This window comes from Hydra vulgaris, chromosome 07 (genome assembly GCF_038396675.1).
Source record: "Hydra vulgaris chromosome 07, alternate assembly HydraT2T_AEP".
NCBI classification, from domain to species: domain Eukaryota; kingdom Metazoa; phylum Cnidaria; class Hydrozoa; order Anthoathecata; family Hydridae; genus Hydra; species Hydra vulgaris.
The window spans coordinates 3,133,800-3,158,412 of NC_088926.1; the positions used below are offsets into that span (position 1 = coordinate 3,133,800).

Below are 24,613 nucleotides of genomic sequence, written 5' to 3' on the forward strand. Positions count from 1 at the left end.
TTAAATTTTATATTTATTTATATATATTCCATTTTATATACAAAAGAAATAGGATACATAGTATAATTATATATAAGCATTAATAAATACATTGTTGCTTTAATAAAAGTTCTTGAAATTTAACATTCAAACAAAAAATTTTTTTTTACATAAATACTTATAAAAACTCCAGTTTTGTAAATAATAATGTTTTCATTGGACGGAAAGTTATTTAAGAGTTCAGCAACACCGAATATTTAAATGAGTTGTTTTGTAAATTCAAAAATAAAGTTTAATTCATTTATAAATTGTTAGTTTACTCTAGTATCTAACTTTTTTTAACGTTGTAAGAACTTAATAAACTACTTTGTAACATAATAAACAATGGTGAAATAACGTAAACCTTAAAATAAAATTAATGTGTATATAAAAAAGGATATATAACATAAATATTGTAACAAAAACAAAACAACAGGCCAAAAACAATAAATCAAAAATTAAATTCTCACAACATTAAAAATGTCTGATAAAATCTACTAATTCTGGATGTGATCGCAAACTATATTTTTATAGAAAAAAATAATCAATAAACAAACAAACAGAATAAAAAGTAATAAACAAAAAAAAAAAAATTAATTGCTCTTCGGAAAAAATTTTTATTAGAATGTTTTATATTAGAACATGTTCTGCTGTACCCAAAATAACGTAAAAAAATGTATTGAGTTTTTCACTATAATGAAATAGGCGAAGAGAAAAAAATTGATAATAAAAAATATTTTCCCTTATTGCTTGATATCATCTCCACGACTTTTGACTTGGTGGTGCCTGATTAGACCTAGTTGTGTTTGACGTCGAACTTGTAACTGAACCTGTTGTGCCGTTTCGGTCGCTTACTCTTGAAGACGATAGCGTGGTGCGTGAAGAATTGCGACCTTTGATAAATTAAAAAGAAAAAAAAAAAAAATCTTTTGACAAATAATTTCAAAAAAATTTCTTTGTTTTATTATTATTTCCAAATTTTATTTATTATTCAAAGTTTGACACCTAATGTGTCATACTCATAAATTTTTATTGGCGCAATACCCCGCTGAATAAACCTCTTGTTATGCTATTATTTTGTGCAAAGTTTAAAATGTTTAGTATTTTGTAAAAGTGTTGCAAATTTATTGCAATTAATTTATGTGTCAAATTATAATAATAAGAACTAAATTTTTGGATTTAGAAAGTAAAAAATGCCAAAAACAAAAAGAAATTTTTACTTTTATCAAAGTGAAGAGAATTATATAGGTTGTCCTTGAAATTTAGTTAAAACGGATTCGAATACCTACAGATTAATTAAATAATTAATACAACCTAGATTATTCTAACTTTAAACCAAACTTTTATAATTGTTAAGCGTGTCTCATGTGTAAAAAAATTTATACCGTTGACAATTGCCTTTAATAAATAATACATCTATCAAACCAAAAAGTTAAAAACTTATTTCCAACCATGAAGGTCACATGAGTCTGCTAACATTGCAAGCGGTAGTGGTGTAGTGGTAGAGCGCTCGTTTCATAAGCGAGAGGTTCCGAGTTCGATTCCCACCACCTCCCTGATAGTGCCGCGCTCAACTTGTTTCTCCACACAGCGGCCTTGTTCGTCAAGATTCGTGTTTCGGAGTTATAGAGTTGAGAGAGGGTTATAACTACAAGTAGCCTCCTCATCTGTAGTGGCCTTCTCGGCCTTCGGGAGGTGAATTATATATATATATATATAAAAAAAAAACAACAGGTTTTTACAATGAAAAAAAGTATACACTTCAACTGTATGGCTTTACAATAGCGACAGTATCACTGGAAAGATCCTTTAGAAAATGAGTTGTCAACTAAACATGATTTGAATCTTCAGTACACAGGGCAAAACCCTTAATAGCAAACCAGTTTGGAGTGTAGTTGCTTACTATGAAGTGTATGATCACACGAAGATTAATTGTGGGGTTCTGAGTGGCAATATACAATTGACAAACTCAGTTGGCCACTGTCAACTACCTTGCATAATTTAGAACACCTAGTTTTGTCAATGACACATTGCTAGACACAATGCAACTTTTAATTGTGTTAATTATGTGATAGAGATACAGTTGGTCTGAAGGCAGCTCTTCTAACACATCTTCGTTTAAAATGAGCATACTCTTGGGATTCAATTGATTGGAACTGAAGGAATAAACTTTGATTCGCAAATCGGCAGTGCCTTTCCAATGGGGCTAATAAAACTGGTAGAACCAGATAAAGCACCATTTAAATGTGTAAGTAGGTGACGCAAGGGCAACTCATTTGTGTGCAGCATACAAATGAATCAGTTCACAAGACATCAAAAAAGATAACTCAACTTGATGGATTATTTCACCTTTAAAACCTAAGTTCACATTTGTACTGTCACATCCCATAGCACAAACAGTATGATTTGTGCCTTATTCTGAAATGACATACATAATGCTGCTGCTGATGTTGATACTTTTTCCTGACGTCGGTGAGACATAAGTGAGATACTACCACCACATAATGTTCTTCACAGTTACATCGCTAGGCCACTTATTGTCTCTGATAATATATATTTCGCTTAAGTTTTATCTTTTTTGCCATCAAAATAAATGTCTGTGATGCTTTCACTTGTTTCCCTAATATCTTATGCAAAGTCTTCCTTAGTTTAAGCCTTTCACTCTGAATTTTACTCTTGTCAACCACCAAACACTGATGGTCCTTAGTAATCATGCCAACATCAATAAGAAAGCTGTGGCTTGATCTGATATGTCATATCTATCTGCTTCCTTGACTAGATTAGTAACAGTGTTCTTATTTGCCTTGCTTACATAGCAATAGCAGGCAAGAAATCACTGTCACTGACATACACTTCACTATCATTATCCTTTTCACTTGAGCCCGTCTTAGTCCATCATCTACCCCTTGAAAACTCAACTTCATAGCTTCATCTAATCTGTATGTCTTAAGTTGTTCGTCATTAGCATGCTTTCTTTTTAAACGATGCTGCAATCTGGTCATTATAATTGTATCAACTCCACCAATAAACATACATTGAGAATTTTTTCTTGGATCCAGTAAGAATAATTGTTCTGTCGGTGGAACTTTAAATTCTTTAGGACACTTGCAGGAAACACTTGCTTGGTAGATTCATTGTATAACATCAAACATTTAAATAAAACAATATTAAACAAGGAATTCAAGTTCTTTTGGAAATCAGAATAATATTTAGAACTGGATATTGAGCGACACAGTTGCTGATTTCCAAAAGAACATATTATGAAAAATATTATGCTGATTTCCAAAAGAACTTGAATTCCTTGTTTATGTAGAGAATTAATTAAACCGTAAGGGGTCGTCCATAAAGTACGTACGCTCATAGGGGGGAGGAGGGAGGTCTTCAAAAAGCATACGAAAGCGTATGGGAGGGGGGGTGGGAGGGTTCAATTTAAAAGTTCGTACTTCGATTTTCTAATTTATCACAATTAACCAGCTAATCAATAGAAAAGTTACATTCTGACTAAAGATTCTAGTTTGCCAACATAAAAAGATGTATGGTATATGGAGTAGAGGGTATAGTTTTCCTCTATGCACACACATGTATGGGCGCCCTCAGAATTTTTTGATGTTCCAGATAGGACACTTTCACACATCGTGCAAACTCATAATTTAAGTTTGTTTATACCTATGCCAAATGAGGAGGCCTTGCAAAATATCGGGATGGCGGAGGCCTGTGAACAAAAAGCCTTAAAACGCTTACCCTCTGCTGCCCATATGTGAGGGCACTAATGTAGTAAAATTTTCAACTTAACCATCTAAAACTAAGTTTAAATTTATTGACAGATTTTAATTTTTGTAGAAAAATATTGTAAATTACAAAAGTTATGACCATGCAAATTTTCCGACCCCCAAAATGAGAGGGGTGTAACTTTTGCATGGTCATAACTTTTTTGTAATTTACAATATTTTTCTACAAAAATTAAAATCTGTCGATGAATTTCAATTTAGTTTTAGATGGTAAAGTTAAAAATTTTGCTACATATTTCCCTCACGTTTGGGCAGGGAAGGGGGGGAGGCAAACGTTTTAGGGCTTTTTGGTTCCCAGGCCTCCGCCATCCAAATTTTTTGCAAGGCTGCCTCATTTGGCATATTAACAAACTTAAGACTTAAACTGGTTGAAGGGACGGAATCCCCCCCCCCAAAAAAAAACGTGTCAATGGCATCTCAAAATCTTCCAAATTTGACCGCTAGGTTTTGCTAAAATAAAAAGCTTCTTAAATTAGCAAAAGGGCACAAAATTTGTTGTTGCCCCCTCCCACAGGGTTTTACTCTTTGTATTCAATATTACTGATCTCACGTAAGACTCGTTTTTTACTTACTAAAGAGGGGTGCCTGAAAAAAACGTCCACCTTAAGTATAGATTATTTACATTTGATTCGTTATTAAAACAAAAAAAAGGTTTACATGGATTTCACCGGGAATCGAACCTGGATCTCCTCGACTATTCCCGCCGCATTAACCTCTCACCCAAATATACACTTACCTTCGAGGTATTTTAAATTTATTTAAATTATTATTTGCATATATACTTACAGACATTTCTAAAATGCGCAAACAAAGGGCTTTGGGGTCGTATAAAGTATCTAAGGTACCCTCCGTCTTTTTTTTTTTTAAATAAAATTTTTTATTGAGAAAAAAAAATAAAGGAGGGATGAAGGGGGATATTTGAGGGGGGGGGGGTATTTGAGAAACGTACGTACTTTTAAGGGGGAGTAGGGATATAAAAGTATGCATGGCAACAGGGGGAGGGGTCAAATTTCAAAATTTTTGGCATACGTACTTTATGGACGACCCCTAAGAACAAATAAATAAAGTTCGTTTTTCTTGGTATACCTTTATTATTTTGTTTTACTTGAAAATATTCCAGCCAAACATTTTTTTTTTATCATTCTCTTTAATGTGAACACAACTTGTTTCTGCACTTTGGGATCCCTTTAAGATGTTATGGAATTATAGGACAAGGCTTAAGTTCCAACAATCTTTTAGCCTGAATCGCAAGGGAGTGCTGCTACATCGACTGAGGGTTTGGTTGGGGCAGGCAGTCTATCAATTAATAAAAAAAATAATTCCGGTCTTGCATTTTAATTTTTACTTTTTATCAACAAAATATGGAAAAAACTTTCGGACAACATATAAGAGTTCTATATATATATATATATATATATATATATATATATATATATATATATATATATATATATATATATATATATATATATATATATATATATATATATATATATATATATATATATATATATATATATATATATATATAATAAGAATTATTTTAAAACCAACATAATTGGTGTAATAAATAAATGTAAACAACTTATGCATTCATACTGTTTTGTTTTAACTCTTTTTTATATTTACTTGAATTAAATTTTAAAAATAAAAATAATATTTCATTAACATAAATAAATTTAGACTGATTTTAGGGTTTAAATTTGTGTTGTATATTTGTATGTGCATGAATTTTGCATATGTGTGTGCAAGTGTGTGAGTAACACTAAAAATCTTACTTGATTCATTTTCAACCAAAACATTATCCAGCTTATCTTGAATTTGCTGAAGTACTTTATTTACGTTAAAGGAAGTTATTTATGTTTCTTAGAAATTAAAATCTTTGTAAAAAATAATGTAGAGTGAAAAATTTAAATTTAAATTTAAATCAAATTGGGAACAAATTGATTAATAATTCATTAACCAAGTTTAATTAAAACTTTGAAAACAAAATTATATACATAGAGTATTAAAGAGTAAGGTAAAAGATAAAAAAAAAATTATCAAAGAAAAACACTTTTAAAACAGTCTGAAAAAACTTTTAGTTAACAATAATAACTTTTAGTTAACAACTAATAACTAAAATATTTTAATTTTTTTAATTTTTAATTAAAATAAAAAAAGAAATTAAAAGGATACAATCAGAGGTATACCAATTCACTCCAATATTTTCTTTACGAGAAGGAGATGGTTTAGGCTTTCCCTTTCGGTCAGTTACTGGAGAAAAACAAGTTGATGGAAGGGTACCAGTCAAAAAACATCCAGGAAACTTTTTGTTGAGAACCTTCATTCCTAAGAAAAATTGTACCAAATACTTAAATCATTTACTATATATATATAGATCTTACCAGATAAGCTTAAATAACTTAAATACCCGATTTTAATTTTAAAAAACTCTTTAATGTATTAATTAAGATTGAATATCATTATCCTATAAAATCAAGCTCTGTTACATCCATTTAATTTGCACTTTCTCTGTTTTTTATTATGCTAAAGAAAAATGAAGAAAGTCTTTACCATTCATTATGCTGAGCATAACACGGACTGCAGTCCTCAGAATTAGGGTCGGCATTCAGCAATGCTTACCTAACTGTTGACCTAGAAGTGTTTGAGGTCGTCAAAAAATTGCCGACCTTGTTTCTATGTTTTATGATAAAACCTTTGTATCAAATTTTTTTTGCCGACCTCTAACAGATAAGGTTGGCAAATTATCTCTGATCTCGTTTTACCTAATTCTGAGGGTTACTGACTGTTTAATACAATTAACACATAGAAATCAACAGATTTGCATCTGTATTCTAGAATTTTCAATATGGGATAAATCATGCTATTACACTGAAATAGCAACTTCTCATTTTCAAATGGCACTTAAGCTCATTTCTTATAACAACTTGGATCAAGATTGGCTTGCATATTTATAAATAACATAAAACTTTTAGTTAAAAGAAGTTCAGATTCTGAGGGCCTAATGTATTCTGCTATAGTCTAAAATTTGTCTACGAGCAATTGTTACTGAATTTCATCTCAATTGTTAAAAAAAAACAATTGTTCTCAAAGGAATTTTTTGAAAAAAATGAAGGAAAGGAGACAAGGACAGAGAAAAAAATTATTAAGAGGGAGAGGGAGGCTTAAATTAAAATTGAAAAGAAAAAACAAATGATTCCTTAAGTTAATCTGGAGATTATGTATGATGCTTAATTACCAGCAGAGAGTTGCAAATTATAGAGTGATTCCGATTAGGAAAGAGTATACAATTTTATTAAGACCATATACTTGTAAGAACCATCCAAACCCAAACAAGAAGAAACTGAGCACAAGCTATGGTCAAGATATGACTATATATGGTCAAGAAATAAAACCAAGGACTAAGTAAGTGATTAACTATCTGAGTAAGATTGAGAAAAAAAAAGTTTTGAGCTTTTGTACCAACAGGGTCAGTGGTACTAGACCCAAGCTGTTCATTGTGATGAGCACTTGAGTCACTAATAACAACAATATTGGATGAGGGATAAAGTGAAAGAGCTTGGTCAACTTGATTGGAATTAACATCAAAAAGAGCGCAAAAGAGTGAAGAGGTACTAAACAAAAATATATAAAAAATATCCAGAGGATTCAAACTTGATTTTGCAACAAATAGGTAAATTGATACATAATGATAAATATTTGCCTGGGTCAAGCATGCAACTACTAGAAGAAATATTTGCAAATTAACTAAAAAAAAAGCTATCAGCACTGAGATATAAAGATAAAACAGCTGAGTTTAAACTCACAAAAAAATATTTTATATATATAGATCTGGTGCAAATAGGTAAAAATCAAAAGGTTTTTTTACAAGAAGGAACTCAAGGGATAAATTTCTTTGAAAACCACATATATTTGTAAAAGATAAATATTTGTAAAAAATAATTTGATGGATGGTTTTTTTTTTGTTTAAGATGAGATTTGTTTAAGATTAGATGTTTTAGATACACTATTCATATTTTCAGAGAAAAACCTTACTACAAACTACCCTCAGAATCATTAAACTGAGTTTTAGAGCTGTAGCCTTAGTAAAAGATAAAAAAAAAGTTGCATAGCTTGTACCAAAAAGTTACAAGCAGAAACCCATGAGTAGAATGAAGAAGTTCAAGAAAGTCATCATTCTAGGCAGGAAACAATATATCATCTACATTTATGCTACTTTATTAGATGAAGAAAAGGTGCAAGGCTGGTTAACAGAAATTTTCTGTGCACTCCCAAGGAATTAAGCGATCATGAAAGACAATATCTGGAAAAATATCTGGCCTTTAAAGTTTTTGATTAAAAACCGTGAACTTTGTTTTCAAGGGCATAAACCAATTTAAATTTGTTAGCGAAAAAGTTATAAAAAACAAAAATAAACTTATGACTATATAGTAATAACATTATAGTCTCTAACTGTGTTATAAAAGTAATACTAGTGTTATTACTTTTATAACTTACATTTATAATTTATTGTTTTTTCAAACAGTACTTAATCATAAATAAAAAACAATTTAAATAAGTAATCCCAAGTTTTAATTGCAGTTGAAACGCATCTATAAAAAATAGAATGCACATTTAAGTAACATTAAAATTTCAGGAACATTTTTTAAACACAATTTTAAAAAGTTTACAAAAAGTTCCTGAAGTTTTATTTAAGCACTATAAGCATTTTAAAACTGTTGCTAAAGGCCTAAAAAAACGCACATTTTAAAAATAACCAATCAAACTTTTGAAATCAGGCAATACTGTTGATTTAGGAGTAAACTATAACTTTTTTTTAATAATGTTTTTAATTAATTAATCAGTTAGTTAATAATAAAAGTAAAAATAAAAATATATATTCATAAAAATATATATTCATAAAAATATATATTCATAAAAATATATATTCATAAAAATATGTATTCATAAAAATATATATTCATAAAAATATATACTCATACTCGCTAGCACTTTTTACTTTTTTATTTTTATAGTTGTTAACCTTTTTATAGACTTTATTGACTTTGAAACTTTATTGACGTTTTAAACTTTGTTGTTGATTAAGCCTCAAGCTTTTAGCCAAGATATGTTAGTTCATTTTTTAAAACTATTTGCAACTGTTAATAAATCTTTTTTATTGCCACCTGCAAAATTTCATACAAAAATTTAAATGCACAAGTACATTTCGAGGAAGCTTTAGATAAGTATATATTTTTGACGAAACCAATCTTAATTAAACAAGAGGTGGGGGGAAGGGGAAGGGCACATTTGTTTATGTTGTTATCACTAAGCATCAGCAAAGTTTGTTTAACTTTGAAGATCAAATTTAAATGAATGTCGAATACCAAATATTCTTTAAACTTTGGTTACGAAGTTTAAGGAATGCTAGGGTATTAAATAAATTTTAGTTACAAAGTTTAAAAAATACTGAATACTCATTAAACTTTACAACCAAAGTTTAATAAATATTTATTAATAGTAAAGATTTAGTCACTAAATGTGCACTTCGCTATTTGTTGCACTTTTTGTTAAAAAAGTTAAAATCTAGCTTAAACTTTAAACCAAATTTAGAATTTGCTAATAAATAATGGAATATTCCATTTAATTCACTTTAAACTTTTACTAACATATTATAAAATTTAATAAAGTGATCAACTTAAACTTTAAAGTTTAAAAATCTGGTCTTTGCTTAATTGATTTTGTAACGATTGCTACACCAATATTTCCATTTTGGACATTATTAACAAATCGTTAATTATTTGCATACTAAATTGGTACAAATTATTTACATAATGATTGATACATTTGATTACATGACTGCCACAGTTGATGCATAATGATTGGTATTAGCAATCATTCATGTGGAATTCACATGAGAACGCACATAAAAGCTGTAGAATTAAGTTAGGAATCAAATGGTACAGAGAAAGCAATGAATAGTTTTTAATTATATAATTTGTTAATGAAGTGGTATTTATTGTTTTTGTGTTATTTTATTGTAAACTAAATATTTGCTCAATGATTGGTTTTTTTTTTTGCTATTTGTCATTGGTCATTATTGTTACTATTATTATTTTTTTACACTGTTGTTTCTATTTTATATTTTTTATGATCACTTTATATCATTTTGTTATACATAATTATACATATTATAATTTACACATTAGGGTTATGACTTTTTTTTAACCCCATGCTCCGGTACTGTAGGTTGATGAAATTTTACCTAAAAAGCACAAAAGGAACTATTATTTGCATATCTTTTGAAAAAAGCCATTGAAAAATCGATTTTGACATAAGTACTAATATGTTTTACATAGTAGTACTTATGATATAAGTACTACTATTATTGGAACTTTTTTCAAAAGATATGCAAATAATAAATCCTTTCGTACTTTTTAGGTAAAAGTTCATCAAACTACAGTACAGAAACATGGGGTTGAAAAAAAGTCATAATCCAAATACACATACACATTTCTATATTGTTATTTATTATAATTATTATTATTGTTATTATTTTTATTATTTTTTTTATTGTCATATTTATCATTATTATTATTTGGTGTCATTGCATTTATCAGATTACTGTTTGAGGGACACCATCCTTTACAGTCATTTCATAATTATTTAATTATTATTATCATTGTTTATCATTTCGTATCATCATTGCCTATAATTTTAATTATCATTAACATATAATGATAATTCATTGTTACTATTATTATTGATGATCATTTTTAGCTTAAGTTGATTATATACTTATTTATAATGTGATCATTATTTAGGAAAATAAATATCTTGTTGCAAAATTTTCTGCATTCAAACATTACCTGTTTTGACAAAATGTCTAAAGTAAGTCTGATTTGGTGCCACTTTGACAAAAATACACCTAAAGAGGGTAAAGCGTTTTGCAAGCATTGTAAGAATGTGCTCAAAACACCATAGTACTCAACTTCTACTCTTCATACACATCATAAAGCAAAACATGCAGTTATAGGAAAACAAAAAGAGAGCTGCAAAAGAACAATCTAGTTCATCAAAAAAAAAAAAAAAATGCTGTTGGTCATGCCAGACAATCCTCAATAACGGGAGCATTTCAAGCTAAATTCTATGAAGCCACAAACCCTAAACAAATAAATTTGAATATGCCATGTTGTGCACAACAAACACTCCATTCAATCTAGTCTCAATTGATGGTATCATTAGATTTATCAAATCAATAGACCCAAAGTCTCGAACTATATGAAACAGTAAAAAAAAGTGATCACTGATGATTTTAGATGTTCCTACTCTAATAGTATAATAGCATTTACTAATAACATGTGGACCAGCAGAAATAATGACAAGTTAGAGTAATTGTTTTGGTATGAGACTCATACCAAAACAAATATTCTATCCAAAAAAACCCCTATGATTAATGATACAAAAAAATACTATGAGTAATGGCCAAAACCAATTATGCGTATAAATTAAAAAGTTTACCTTCGTTTCTATTCATTTATAGAATACTTTTTTATGAGAATATATAAGAATATATTAATTTGTTTACCAAATATAACTATTTGTATAAATAGTAACATTTAGTATTCATTTGAGTACAATTTTAGGCTGAAGACCAATACTCATTAAACTTTGGTGCAAAAATTTTACGAAGTTACCATTCTCTATTGACTATTCCTTTATTGAAAACACTATTCGCCGGTGCTTAGTTACCACACAAATTTTTTACTGAAGAAAAATTGACTTTAGAAAAAGATCTAAATGTCAGTTATCTTATTTCTCTTCTCAATTAGCTAGCTCTTTCAGAGAACACAGAGCAAGACAGCATTAATTAAAAAATTGTTAAACGAAAAGAAGAAAATATGAAAGCTTAATGTACAAAAATTGAAGACCTGAAAAAAAAAATTAAAATAATATAGTGAGCGTATTCGTAATTTGAAGGTTAAAAAAAAGGCATTGAAAGTAAATAAAAATCAAATGCTAAGGCAAATCAAACTCAAATATAATGCTGATATTTTTGCAAATAACAGTGATTTTTGCTTGAAAAATGATATAAAAATAAATGAAAAGCAAATACTTAGGAAAATAAAACTCAAATATAATGCTGATATTTTGGTAAATAACAGTGATTTTTGCTTGAAAAATGTTTCTGCTAGAGGAGGATGAGATTACAAATTTGAAAATTTGAGAAGATGAAAATACATATGAAAATGATAAATTATAACATGTTGTTATGAAATGTCTTAACAGGTAACATTCCATTGCTAATATATAAAATAGGGCAATATATTGGTGTCATTTGTACTGATATTCCCAATTGCAGTACTGCTGAACAAATGATTCATGAAATAGTCATTATATCAGAACTGCAATCATTATATCGAGAACAATCAACTTACTATAAGACTTGACACTATAATACAAGAAAGTGTTCACATTATTAGCGCTAGCTTGACATCTAAAGAAAAGGAAAACAGAAACATTTGGTAGGATTTTTCTTAGTTTATTGAGCTAATTAAAATTATAATTTGTTAATAGAGCTAATAGTTGATAGAACTCTTTTTTAATTTACCTGCTGCAGAACAAATTAGATGTGGAATTTTACCAGTTACTTATTTTATTTATTTTTAAAAAATTGTTTATAGACAGGTTAGTATAAGATTTTTGTAATTTTACTAAAGATACTATTATTTTCAGATTTACCTTTTTATTGATGCCATCTTTACGACTGGTGCCAACAATTTTTGTGAAGACCTCCATAGTAAGTTTTTGTCTCAATTTTTTGCTCATTTTCCTTTTTTGATTATTTTATTTAGATATACTTTTTATAAAATATAGGCTTGTCAAGAAGTAATTTTATGGTTTGGTGCCAAAACCACACTGTGCCTAAATCAAAATGGATCTTTTATGAATGTAGGCAAAGAGTTGCCTAAATTTAAATTTCAGACTTCTAGTGGTGGAAAGGATGGCAGAGGTGGTAAAAGGAAAGACAAAAAAATAAACATATTTTTAAACCACCTATCTGTTAACCTACACTTACACTTATACTATACACTTATTAATATGCGCTGATGTTGATACATTTATAGGTGTATTTACATCAACTATTGGTAGGTGTATGTATAGTGTGTATGAATATAGTTTTTTAATAAGTTTATATTTGTATATAGTCTTTTTGTGTATTAAGTTTTTCTATATTTGAAGTTTGTTTTTTGTAGATAATTTATTTATGTTTTATTATAAATATTTCTTTTTAATATACACTTATTCTTTTATCCTTTGATAAATACTTAGATCTTTCTTTTGATACCAAGTTGTATGAATTTTGATAAGAATTGACAAAGTTATGACATTTCAAGTTTAGAAAAACTTAAAATTTGGTCATGGTTTCTTCAACAAACCCGTATATCTAAAATTTGCTACTTAAAACACAATAACTTTTTGTAGAATTGTTGGATTTTGATAATTTTTTCACCTTTAAAATACTGTCTTCAACATTTTACCAATGATTTATGACAGTATTTGATTAGTGGTATATGACAGTATTTGAATTTAAAAATTTTGTCACATACCTAGAATTGATATGTTTATAATATCTGATACAACCATAAATATGTAAATAAATACACTACTTAACAATAGTCATAAAATTTTGTTGCATAAAGCATTTCAAAAATAAACTAAAACTTACCACCAGAAAGCATTATAACATTGTCCATTTCTCTCTGTACAAGAACAGTTGCTACATTTGGAGCCAATTTCTCATCATCGTCATAAACTATAACAATCTTTCCAGGCTTATTTTTCTATTAGTAAAATATTGTCAAGGTCCATTACAATATTAATAACATTACCGATAACAATGTCAATAACAATGTTAATAATTATAATACAATAAAATAACATCAACAATAGATTCTGTAATAGATCTAATATCAGCTCAAAAACCAAAACTTTCATGATGAACATTTCTTTATTCATATACCTCAATAACAGCATATATATATATATATATATATATATATATATATATACATATATATATATATATATATATATATATATATATATATATATGTATATATATATATATATATATATATATATATACATATATATATACATATATATATATATACATATATATATATATACATATATATATATATAAATATATATATATACATATATAAATATATATGTATATATATATATATATATATATATATATATATATATATATATATATATATATATATATATATATACACATATACATATATATATATATATATACAACCCTTGGAATTGGGGTCGGCATTCGGCAATGCCGACCTGAAAGTGTTTGAGGTGGGCAAAAAATTGCCAACCTTGTTTCTATGTTTTATGGCAAGACCTTCGCATCAAATAATTATTGCCGACCTCAATCTTATAGAGGTCAACAAATTATTGCCGACCTCAATCTTAAAGATAACTTTTTCCTATTTCTGAGGTTTGTGTGTGTATATATATATATATATATATATATATATATATATATATATATATATATATATATATATATAAATATATATATATATATATACATATATATATATATATATATATATATATATATATATATATATATATATATATATATATATATATATATATATATATATATAGACATAAATTCACTCTGAAGATTTATGTCCAAATAAATTTTAAAAATATTTTTAAATTAAAAGCATAACCACCCTAATCTTAACTTTTGAACCCAACAAGCGTAAAAAAGGATTATAGTTTTATTGATCATCATTATTTTAAAAACCATAATTTTTATATTCAAAAAAATATATATCAAAATAAATTATTATAATAAAGAAGTAAATAAGAAAAAATATTACTTCATATGTTGAAAAAGATACAAAGTTAAATAAGTCTTTAGTTAAATAATTGACTGATCGAGTGAGCATAGTTGATGGGTAATTTAATGCTATTAAAACATAAAATGAAATACAATATCTAAATTCATTATTAAATATCATAATCATCATCATAAATATATATAAAAAAAATAAAAAATAACGATCAGTGGACAATCAACAAACATCTGAACGGAAATTGCTATTTTAACCTTTTAAAATGAATTCTGCCAGTTAAGATTGACTATAAAGTTTTGTATTTAACTTATAGCATTTTTTCTTATAACTGTACTTAGTTTTTCATTATTTTTCCTTTAATTTTTTTTTTTATACTCTCTTAAGTTTTTGTCTGTGCGCACTAAATGTATATATACATGACAAATCAAATAAAAATTTAAACAATAAAAATAAAAACTGTATTTTTAATAGATAATAGTAATCTAATATAGTTTACCTCCTATAATGTGACAAGCATTATACGAGTCTTCATCTCGAATATCCAACAAAAGAAATGGTAAACATGAAGGATCTGGTGCTGTTGGATCATAGTTACCCACATTTTTTTCCTTTACATTTTCTTGAGGAGAAATTGCATTAAGAACAGCGTTGCAATTTTTTGCATGTAGTTCAACTTCGCCTATTCCACGAACAACACTTGAAAGAATTATTAGCTTGTTTAGAACTCAAAAATCAAAATAAAGAAATTAATTACTAAAATAAAAGTAATCTTTTTTTAATTTAATCAAAATTTCATTCAACATGTAAATGCATTATTAATACATATTTAACACAATTTTGAGTTCAAATAATTTTTCAAAATCAAATCATTTATCAAAACCATATAACAATACTAATTTATAATAGTTTTTAGGTTATTAAAGATGGCAAGCTGCAAACATTTAAAATTTAGAACAAAAAAGAGAGATTTATAATTTTTGGCAACCAAAATAAGGAAAGTCAATTTTATGCAAACTTTCATTTAAGTCACACAATACAATACAATATCAACACTCTTTAAGTCACGCAATACAATACAACACAATATCAACACTCTTTAAGTCACGCAATACAATACAATATCAACACTCTTTAAGTCACCCAATACAATACAATACAATATCAACACTCTTTTTTTTTTTGAGCTTAAAGTTTGTAAGTGAAAGATAAAAATGTAGAAGTTTTTTTGTTCAACAGTTTGCACATAAATGGTTTGCAAAATATGAATACAGAACTCCTTAATAAAGTTAAATTAAAAACTAAAATTATTTTTATTACCAAAATGAACCATTTCAGTGGGCCACCCACTGAAATGGTTCATTTTGGTGAGAAAATAAATGTGTAAAAATTTCAATGGGAAAAAAGCATTTTTACTGGGCGCTACCAGTCATTTAACTTTAAGGCATATTTTACTATGCACTCTTAGTCATTAACATAGGAAAATCATAACACTAATGGAGACTGGTGATAATGACTCATTTACTTGGTACACATTTATTTACTTATTACATGCATTAAAAACATCCATTTTCTGTCATTGCATTTCTACTTATTTATTAAAAGACAGCAATAAACATGCTTTTTTACTTTGATTGTAGGTTTATTTAAGACAATAGTTACTGTTCTTGTCTTTTTTCTGTCAGGATATTTCTGTCTATATTTTTGAACTACCAACAACAGGAACTGTTTTTGCTCTTTGTTATTTGTATCAAGTCTAGGAGCTGAGGTTGCTTCAGGAGATCTGTATCAGGCTGTAATGTACAGTCGAACTGTGAAAAGGCAAATATCCCTTATTCCCTTCTCTCTTTTTGTCAACCTTAATTGGTCTCTAAACATCCTCTTGGATCAAAATATCTATCAGAGTGCACCAGAATACTCTATTGTAGTTGTTGAGGTATTCACTTTATATAATAGTTTAAAATATTAAAGTATTTTGTTATAGTTTAGTAAATGGCTGATAATTGTTTGATAAAAAATTAATTTAATATCTTATTTTATTTAAAAATTTGAATACTGATCTTCTTGAGTTATTTTATCTTACTTAAGTTTAAATTATGTAAGCTTGACAAATTTACAAAATTAAAGTTGTAATTAAATGTCCCTGATGACATTGAAAATATAGCTTCAAATCAACAGGTAAACATTTATTTTTATTTTTTGGCTTGTTATTATATTGCACTTAATATTATAATAGAAGCAAAATAGTTCAATATTGTGGCTTGTTATATTATTGTATATTTATTTTAGAGTAACACCCTAAACAAATCTGTAGATGTTACAGATTCTGTTGAATATCCTAAATTAACAGCCTACAAGCAAGTTAGAGTCGAAACACCGGAACCTAATCCTAAGGGTCGCTGGAGACAAAAAATGAAAGCACTTATTCAAGAATAAAAAGAAAAACACAACAAAATCTGGGTCACAAATATTTTAGTGATAAAACAAAAAAGTTAGTTCCGGCTAGAATTTTAGGATAACCTTGTGGTTGTAAAAGTAAATGTAGGGAAAATTAGGGGGTGCTGAAATAAAATTTTAGTTAGTTTTGAAAAGTTATCTATTTGGATGCGTAAATATCGTTCAGAAGAAAAGGTCTTACAGATATAAACAAAAAAAAATGAATCTAGTAGAAATTACAATGCAAATTATTTTATCAATGTTAATGGCCAGAGCATTAAAGTATGTAAAAATGAATTCTTAAATGTTCATGGATTGCAACAATTAAAAGGCAGATTGAACAATATTGTTTCAAAAAAGATAAAAGGGATTTCCATACCAAAGACAGATAAAAGAGGAAAACATGCTAACAGACCCAATAAAGTGAGTGAAGAAAAAAAAGCAGGTGTTAGAAACCATATAAATTTAATTCCAAAATATCAAAGTCATTATAGTAGAACTGAAAATTTACACAAAGAATACTTGAACTGCGATATGACCATATCAAGTCTTTATTCGGATTATTATCTTCCCTGGTGTATACAACAAAATATTGAACCAGTTTTAGAGCATACTTATAGAAAATTTTTTTGTTCAGAATACAATATTGGTTTTAAATTACCAAAATCGGACACCTGCAAAACTTGTGATCAACTCAATATTAAAATAGAGCCAGAAAGAATAGTTGCCAACAATCAAGAGTTGATTCGATTACAAAATGAACTTAGACTCCATAATGCAAAGGCCCTAGCTATGCAAGAAAAGCATAAATTGGAAACAGCAGCTTCAAAAAACAACAATATAAAATTAGTAACTTTCGATTTACAACAGGCTTTGCCACTTCCGAAACTAACAACTGGTCCAGCATTTTATTGTAGAAAAATATGGATGTATAATTTGGGCATACATGATTGCACAGCGGGAAAGGGTCACATGTTTCTTTGGACAGAAAATATAGCAAAAAGAGGAAGTGATGAAGTAGCATCCATTCTTTTAAAGTATTTAAGCAAAATAACTGAAGTAGATGACTTAATAATCTTTACTGATTATTGTCCCGGACAATATAAAAATTGGCTACTGATGGCTCTCTGGTTACAGTTGGTAGAAAAGAAAAAATTTGAAAGTATAACTCAAAATTTTCTTATAAGTGGCCATACTCATCTTTCTTCGGATAGAGACTTATAGAAAAAGAGCTCTTATAGAAAAACGTCATAGAAAATATGCACCACAAATTTATTCTCCAGGAGAATGGCATGATATTATTAGCAAAGCAAACATAAAAACACCGTTTGAAGTAACAGATATGAGGCAAACAGATTTTTTAAATTTTGCCCTTATTCTTGCAAATATTAAAAGAACTACACATACAAACGATGGTAAAAGATTAGATTTCGCTAACGCAGTTACCTATCACTTTAATGCAAAAAATACTTAGGTTTTCTATATCAAACATGACGTTGATGAAGATGAGTACAAACAAGTAAATATTGCAAAGAAAGGAAGACTGTTGCAGACATCACTTGCTGAGTAAGAGCAGAAATATATAACATCGTTAATAATTTCGTAGAAAAAGATTGACAATATTAAAACTCTTTTGCTGTATATGCCGCCAATACACCACCAATTTTATAACAATTTACAAGCCATGATTAGAGAGACTGAAGAAAAAGATACTGAGATTATTTTAGATTAAAGTGATTTTTATTGTTAAATATGTAGATTAGATTAGTCATGTTTATTTTTTCGCAATAGTATTACAAGCCACAGTTTTTTTCAATAAAATTTATTTTTTCCACATTACTTCGCATTTTTTTTTTTTTTTTTGTTCAATATATAATATCCATTAGTATTTTTATGATGTATAAATTTGAGAGAATAATAGCTAAGCACTGATTTTATAGACTTAAATAAAACTTAAAAGTCATTTTCCTCAAATATTTGTTTTTGTGGCTTGTCATTGTTTCACAATAAGCTCTTCAATTTGAATAGTAATTTTTTTCCAATTAACTTTACCCTTTAAATATTTTTTTAATTCCTTGCAAAAGATCTTGTTATATATGGAAAAAAACGAAAAAAAAATCACTTGTGTAAAGTTGAACGATGAGTATCAATTGCAAATTCTTCGTTTTCTACATTTTCATTATCTCTCATCAAACATGGAACTAGTAAATTAAAAAATGTATATTAAATTATAAAACATAGAAATGCATATATATATATATATATATATATATATATATATATATATATATATATATATATATATATATATATATATATATATATATACAGCCCTTAAAATCAGGAAAAATGAGGTCAGCAATATTTTGCTGACCTTAATCTGTTAGAGGTTGGCATCAGGTAGGCAAAAAAATTTGATACAAAGGTTTTACCATAAAATATAGAAACAAGGTCGGTGATTATTTGCCAAGCTCAAACACTTGCAGGTCAGCAAATGGGTCAGCATTGCTGAATGCCGACCCTAGTTCCGAGGGCTGTATGTTTATATATATATATACATATATATATATATATATATATATATATATATATATATATATATATATATATATATATATATATATATATATATATAATATATATATATATATATAAATATATATATATATAAATATATATGTATATATATATATATATATATATATATATATATATATATATATATATATATATATATATATATATATATATATATATATATATATATACATATATATTTATATATATATGCCCTATATATATATATATATATATATATATTTGGCTATTTGTATATATGTACGCATATAAGTAGCATGTGTAAAAAAAAATTTCAGTACAAAAAAGAATCTTTTTAGAAGATTTCTTATATTATTTTCTAATTAACTATTTAAAGAACAATTTAAACAGTAATTTAAATGAAAAATTTAAAGAACTTTATTTAGTAACAATAAAATATGTTGTACCATTTTCTTCATTCTCTTGGTTTTCAAGAATTTGTCTTTCTAGCTCAAGATTAACAACTTCTGCAACTTGAAGAATCTAATAAAACAATATTATAGTACTAACATTATTTTCTTATTTATGCTTTTTTGTTATTATTATTGTTACGCTTTTTTGTTATTATTGTTTTTAGTAAATAAATAACTGGTATTAAATTAAAGTAATAGACATGTTAAAAATATTTTAGTACAGTCAAGCCTCCTTGACTGTACTAGCATTCATAACATTGGTGAATTGAAATAAAATAGTAATAAAAATACAGTTAGTCTAATTTCGGTCAATATTTAGAAAGTTTAGCTTATTTTTTATTAGAAACCTACTTTTTTATAAAAATTTATTTCGATATTGACCTTTTCTTTGATAGTGAATTTCATTTTCTACAAAAATATAAAAATGTAAAAAAAAAAAAAAAAAGTTTTATTATTTCTTAAAATCACTTTTTCAAGGAGCCACATTTGGCCGGATTTATATTTTCATAAACATGCTCCATTCTTGCACCATTTCTTTTTGATTTGTTGATTTGTTTTTAAGAAGATAAATTTTTTATTGAGTAGTTTATCTTACTTTTTTTTAGCCTTATCTTAGCCTTATTTTTTTTTAGATTTTCTCAAACACTTCCTTATTTAAAAACATATATAATATAAAAACATTACTATAATAAAAAAAACTCTGTTGGATGTATTTTAAAACCTTCAAAAGCAGTTTATTATTTAAAAACTAGAAAATTTTAATTTATTATGATTCTGCATTTTTTTTCAAAGTAATGTTGTATGCTATAAAGCTTAAAAGGCATTTTGCTTACATAGACTTTGCAAGCATAAACATTGCTTATATGTTTTGATAGAAGACACTTCTCAAGCCTAATATTTTTCTAGATTAATGTAAGCACAACAACTTAAACAATTGATATTATCAGCAACTTTTGCAAAAAAAAAAACAAAAAAACAAAAACAAAAAAAGATAAGAAGCTAAATTAGTTGGTGTAAACAGTCAACTTAAAAATAGTTAATAAATATTAATCAAGAACTTACAATTTCAAAAAAAACTTTTTAAAAATAAAAAATAACAATGAAAAGAGTACTATGGTGAAGAATTTTTAACTTACCAGTTGAGCAAAGGTTGAAACCTTCATACGTTTGAAAATTTCATCTTTGCGAAATCTATAGTCTACATAACAATTGTACACAACAAATGTGTATGCAATACATACACATTTGTTGTATACAAATATAATATATATCAACAATTATATATTATTAAATTTAAAAAAAACTGCAAAGAACATGATGTAAAGAGTTATGTTTCATATTATTAAAAAAAGTTTATTAAATTTTACTAAATAAAATTTTTTACGTACTTTTGCGTATTTCTTCAATTTTTTTCATATAATTACTAACACTTGCCCCTGAAAAGCAGATTTTTAAATACAATTAGAGACATTGTTAAATTAAAAATATCTATTTATCTAATACTAACAATTGCTAAAAAAGAAAATAATTTAAAATACAACCTGTATCAAGAGTTGTAGTCACATTTTTATATTTTGGATTTTCAGGAATTCTTTTGGTAAACACCTCAAAAAAAAAAAAATTATTAAAAGACTGTTATATATAAAAATTGTATGAATATTTAAAAAAATAGTTACAAATGATTATTAAATAATATATATCACCAATGGTTAATTAATTAATAACTTTTGAAGCAAATAAAATCATTAATAATAAATATATGCATTAATAATAATGAAAATTATTTCTTGCAATGCAAATGTCAACTCTTTAACAAATAAAGAAAAAACAAAGTCCATCTAAATGTAACAAACACAAAATGTTCATGAAAAGAAAAGTTAATAAAAACAAAAATAATTATTTATTAATTATATTATTTAAAAAAAATAATGTTGAAAATAGAGATAAATGTTTTAGGCTAAAAAGCGAGACTAAAGAAGACATCAACTTAAAAACTTAAGAAAAAACCCAACTATATATAAAGATAATTAAACAGAATTATTAAAACTATGTCAGTGTTTCACTTTAAATTATTTTTTAATTGAAATATTTTATTTTTGAATTGTATTTGAGATAATAAAAAGAGTTACTATTTCTAAACCGAACTATTTTTGTATAAATGATATTAGACTTTAGGAAAAAATTATTTTTAAAACTATGTTTTAATGGTTCCCAAACAGGTAAAATTAATGTGGTCCACTTCAATATTATAGGAAGGCATTTATATGGATTATTAAAGTGTTATTAGTATCATAGCCACACAACTCAAATTAACACAACCCCAATAAAGTGAGAGTAGTTAGCATTTTATATGCATAATGTATGTCCTGGACATATATGTCCCACATTAAACATCTTGACAAGTCATTATTTTCATATTCAAATTATTATTAAAGTTTAGTTTTTAAAAAATAATACAAAATAAAACATTAAAGGTTTGCATAAATGTATTAGAATATATAATGTGTTGAAATTTAAGATTACGATAACAATCATATCGTGTCAAAGATAGTTCTAAATAACAAAAAAAGGAAGTGCATCCATGCAAGGATGTCATGAAAAGGTAGTTTTGAAAATGAAGATTTTAATAACTTTATGTATGCATGTGTGTATGAATGTATACAAATATATATATATATATATATATATATATATATATATATATATAAATATATATATATTTATATGTATGTATGTATGTATGTTTGTATGTATGTATGTATGTATGTATGTATGTATGTATGTATGTATGTATGTATGTATGTATGTATGTATGTATGTATGTATGTATGTATGTATGCATATATAAATCAGATTCAAATACAATTTTCTTTTCTTCTTTCATTTAAAAGATTGCCTTCCCAAACCAAATTCCTCAGTCAACATTTGTACATCTGCTGTGTCTATGACTATATAAGTCAATAATAATCTGCTGTGTCCATAACTATATAAGAACACTATATGTTTATAACTAGTTATGTATGTACATATGTACATTTGTCATGTACCACTGCACATAGGGATATATAGGTGATTTATGTAGAATTTATATATAAAAATATTTCAAATACTATTAACAAAAAAACAACATAAAAGTTGAAGATAAAAAAGGTAAAAACTTAAAGATCAAAAACAAATACGACATATAATAAAATATAACAAATTATTAATAGAATTTTTTATTTTTTGAGTTTTATAAAAATGATAAAACTTAATGTAATTTTGCATAACTTAATAAATTTTCTGTAATAGTTAAACATTTACTTGTTTTATCAAAGGAAATAATAATGAAAGTATTATGTTAGCAAACACATAAATTGAAAGTAGAAAAAACTTAAAAATAAAAGTATAATTAGTTTTAAAAAACAGTGTTGGAAAAATGAATTAATTTTCTTCTTAAATATTTTTAATTAGTTAAATAAATGCATTACCTCGTTTTTTTTAGAACCGTATCTCGAAGAGGCCATCTTTATTTACCTGATTTACCAATTCAAAACAAATATCCGTGAATAAGAAACATGAGATTTTAAGAAAACTAGCACTAACATTTGATTGGACAGATATTTGTATAAATTCAACATGCGGACACTTGCAACGTGGGCACAGCAAAGACAGGCTATCGAAGGTGCTCTGGCATACTTTGGGAAAAGTCCCCGAACCTATGGTAGAGATACTGTCAGTGATTGACGACTAATTTTCCTGTAGCTCGTTTGAGTGAAGATCCTTATGGTGAACGATGAGCGAAAAGAAAATTATTTGTTGAAGCAAAGTCATGTCTAGTGCCACCTTCATTTGGCAAGGTGGTAACACAACGGGGCTTACTCTTGCTGTGCCCCCCAATTTTCGTATTCTAAAAACATTATAGGCATATCGAATTGTGAATAAAGTCTCTGCACATTCTAAAGGTACAGTTTTAACTTCGTTTTTGTGCTATAGAATTTATATGATAATGTGTGTTGAACAACTAACGTATCACTTTATACTTCAAAGTAAGCTAGTAATCTGCTAGCTTGTTTTAAATTAATTATGCTTACTTGTTCTTTATCTGTTTTGTGTACTGTATGTTACGTTCTTTAAATTTTAAACTTGCTTTTAATGTTTAAAGCTCTTGTTAAAGAATGTTTAATCTGTAGTTGCAATGTAAGTTGTGAGTTTTTGCTATCACGCTAAACTTTAAACTAGCTCAAGTCAATATTTAGATAATCATTAAATATGGATAAAGAATAATATTTATTTTATGTTTAATATACATTGAAGTTTCGTCAAGGTAATTTTAATGTACGACTTTCAAAGCGCTGTCGATCCCTCCGTTTTAGCGGACTTTTTTATTCATCTATTTTCGCGCTCTCGTTCGCAGTGACTTAGCAAAAGATATAAATTTCATAATAATTTTTGTTAGTTTGTAACTTTTGTTTAACTAATTTTTGTAAGTCTGTTA

General features: G+C 26.8%; 1 protein-coding gene across 1 annotated transcript; it reads right to left on the reverse strand.

Annotated features, from left to right (window-relative positions):
- Positions 1-23,713, reverse strand: LOC105848688 (centrosomal protein of 41 kDa B). Its single transcript, XM_065800819.1, has 12 exons — positions 23,607-23,713; positions 21,678-21,741; positions 21,525-21,572; positions 21,273-21,334; positions 20,131-20,206; positions 19,248-19,326; positions 15,189-15,388; positions 14,738-14,805; positions 13,519-13,633; positions 5,985-6,137; positions 5,585-5,638; positions 1-911 (listed from the first exon to the last, which is right to left on the reverse strand). Exons 1-12 carry the CDS (start codon positions 23,640-23,642, stop codon positions 775-777), a joined length of 1,092 nt encoding a protein of 363 aa, XP_065656891.1. The 5' UTR covers positions 23,643-23,713; the 3' UTR covers positions 1-774.
- Positions 23,714-24,613: the final 900 nt, after the last annotated feature.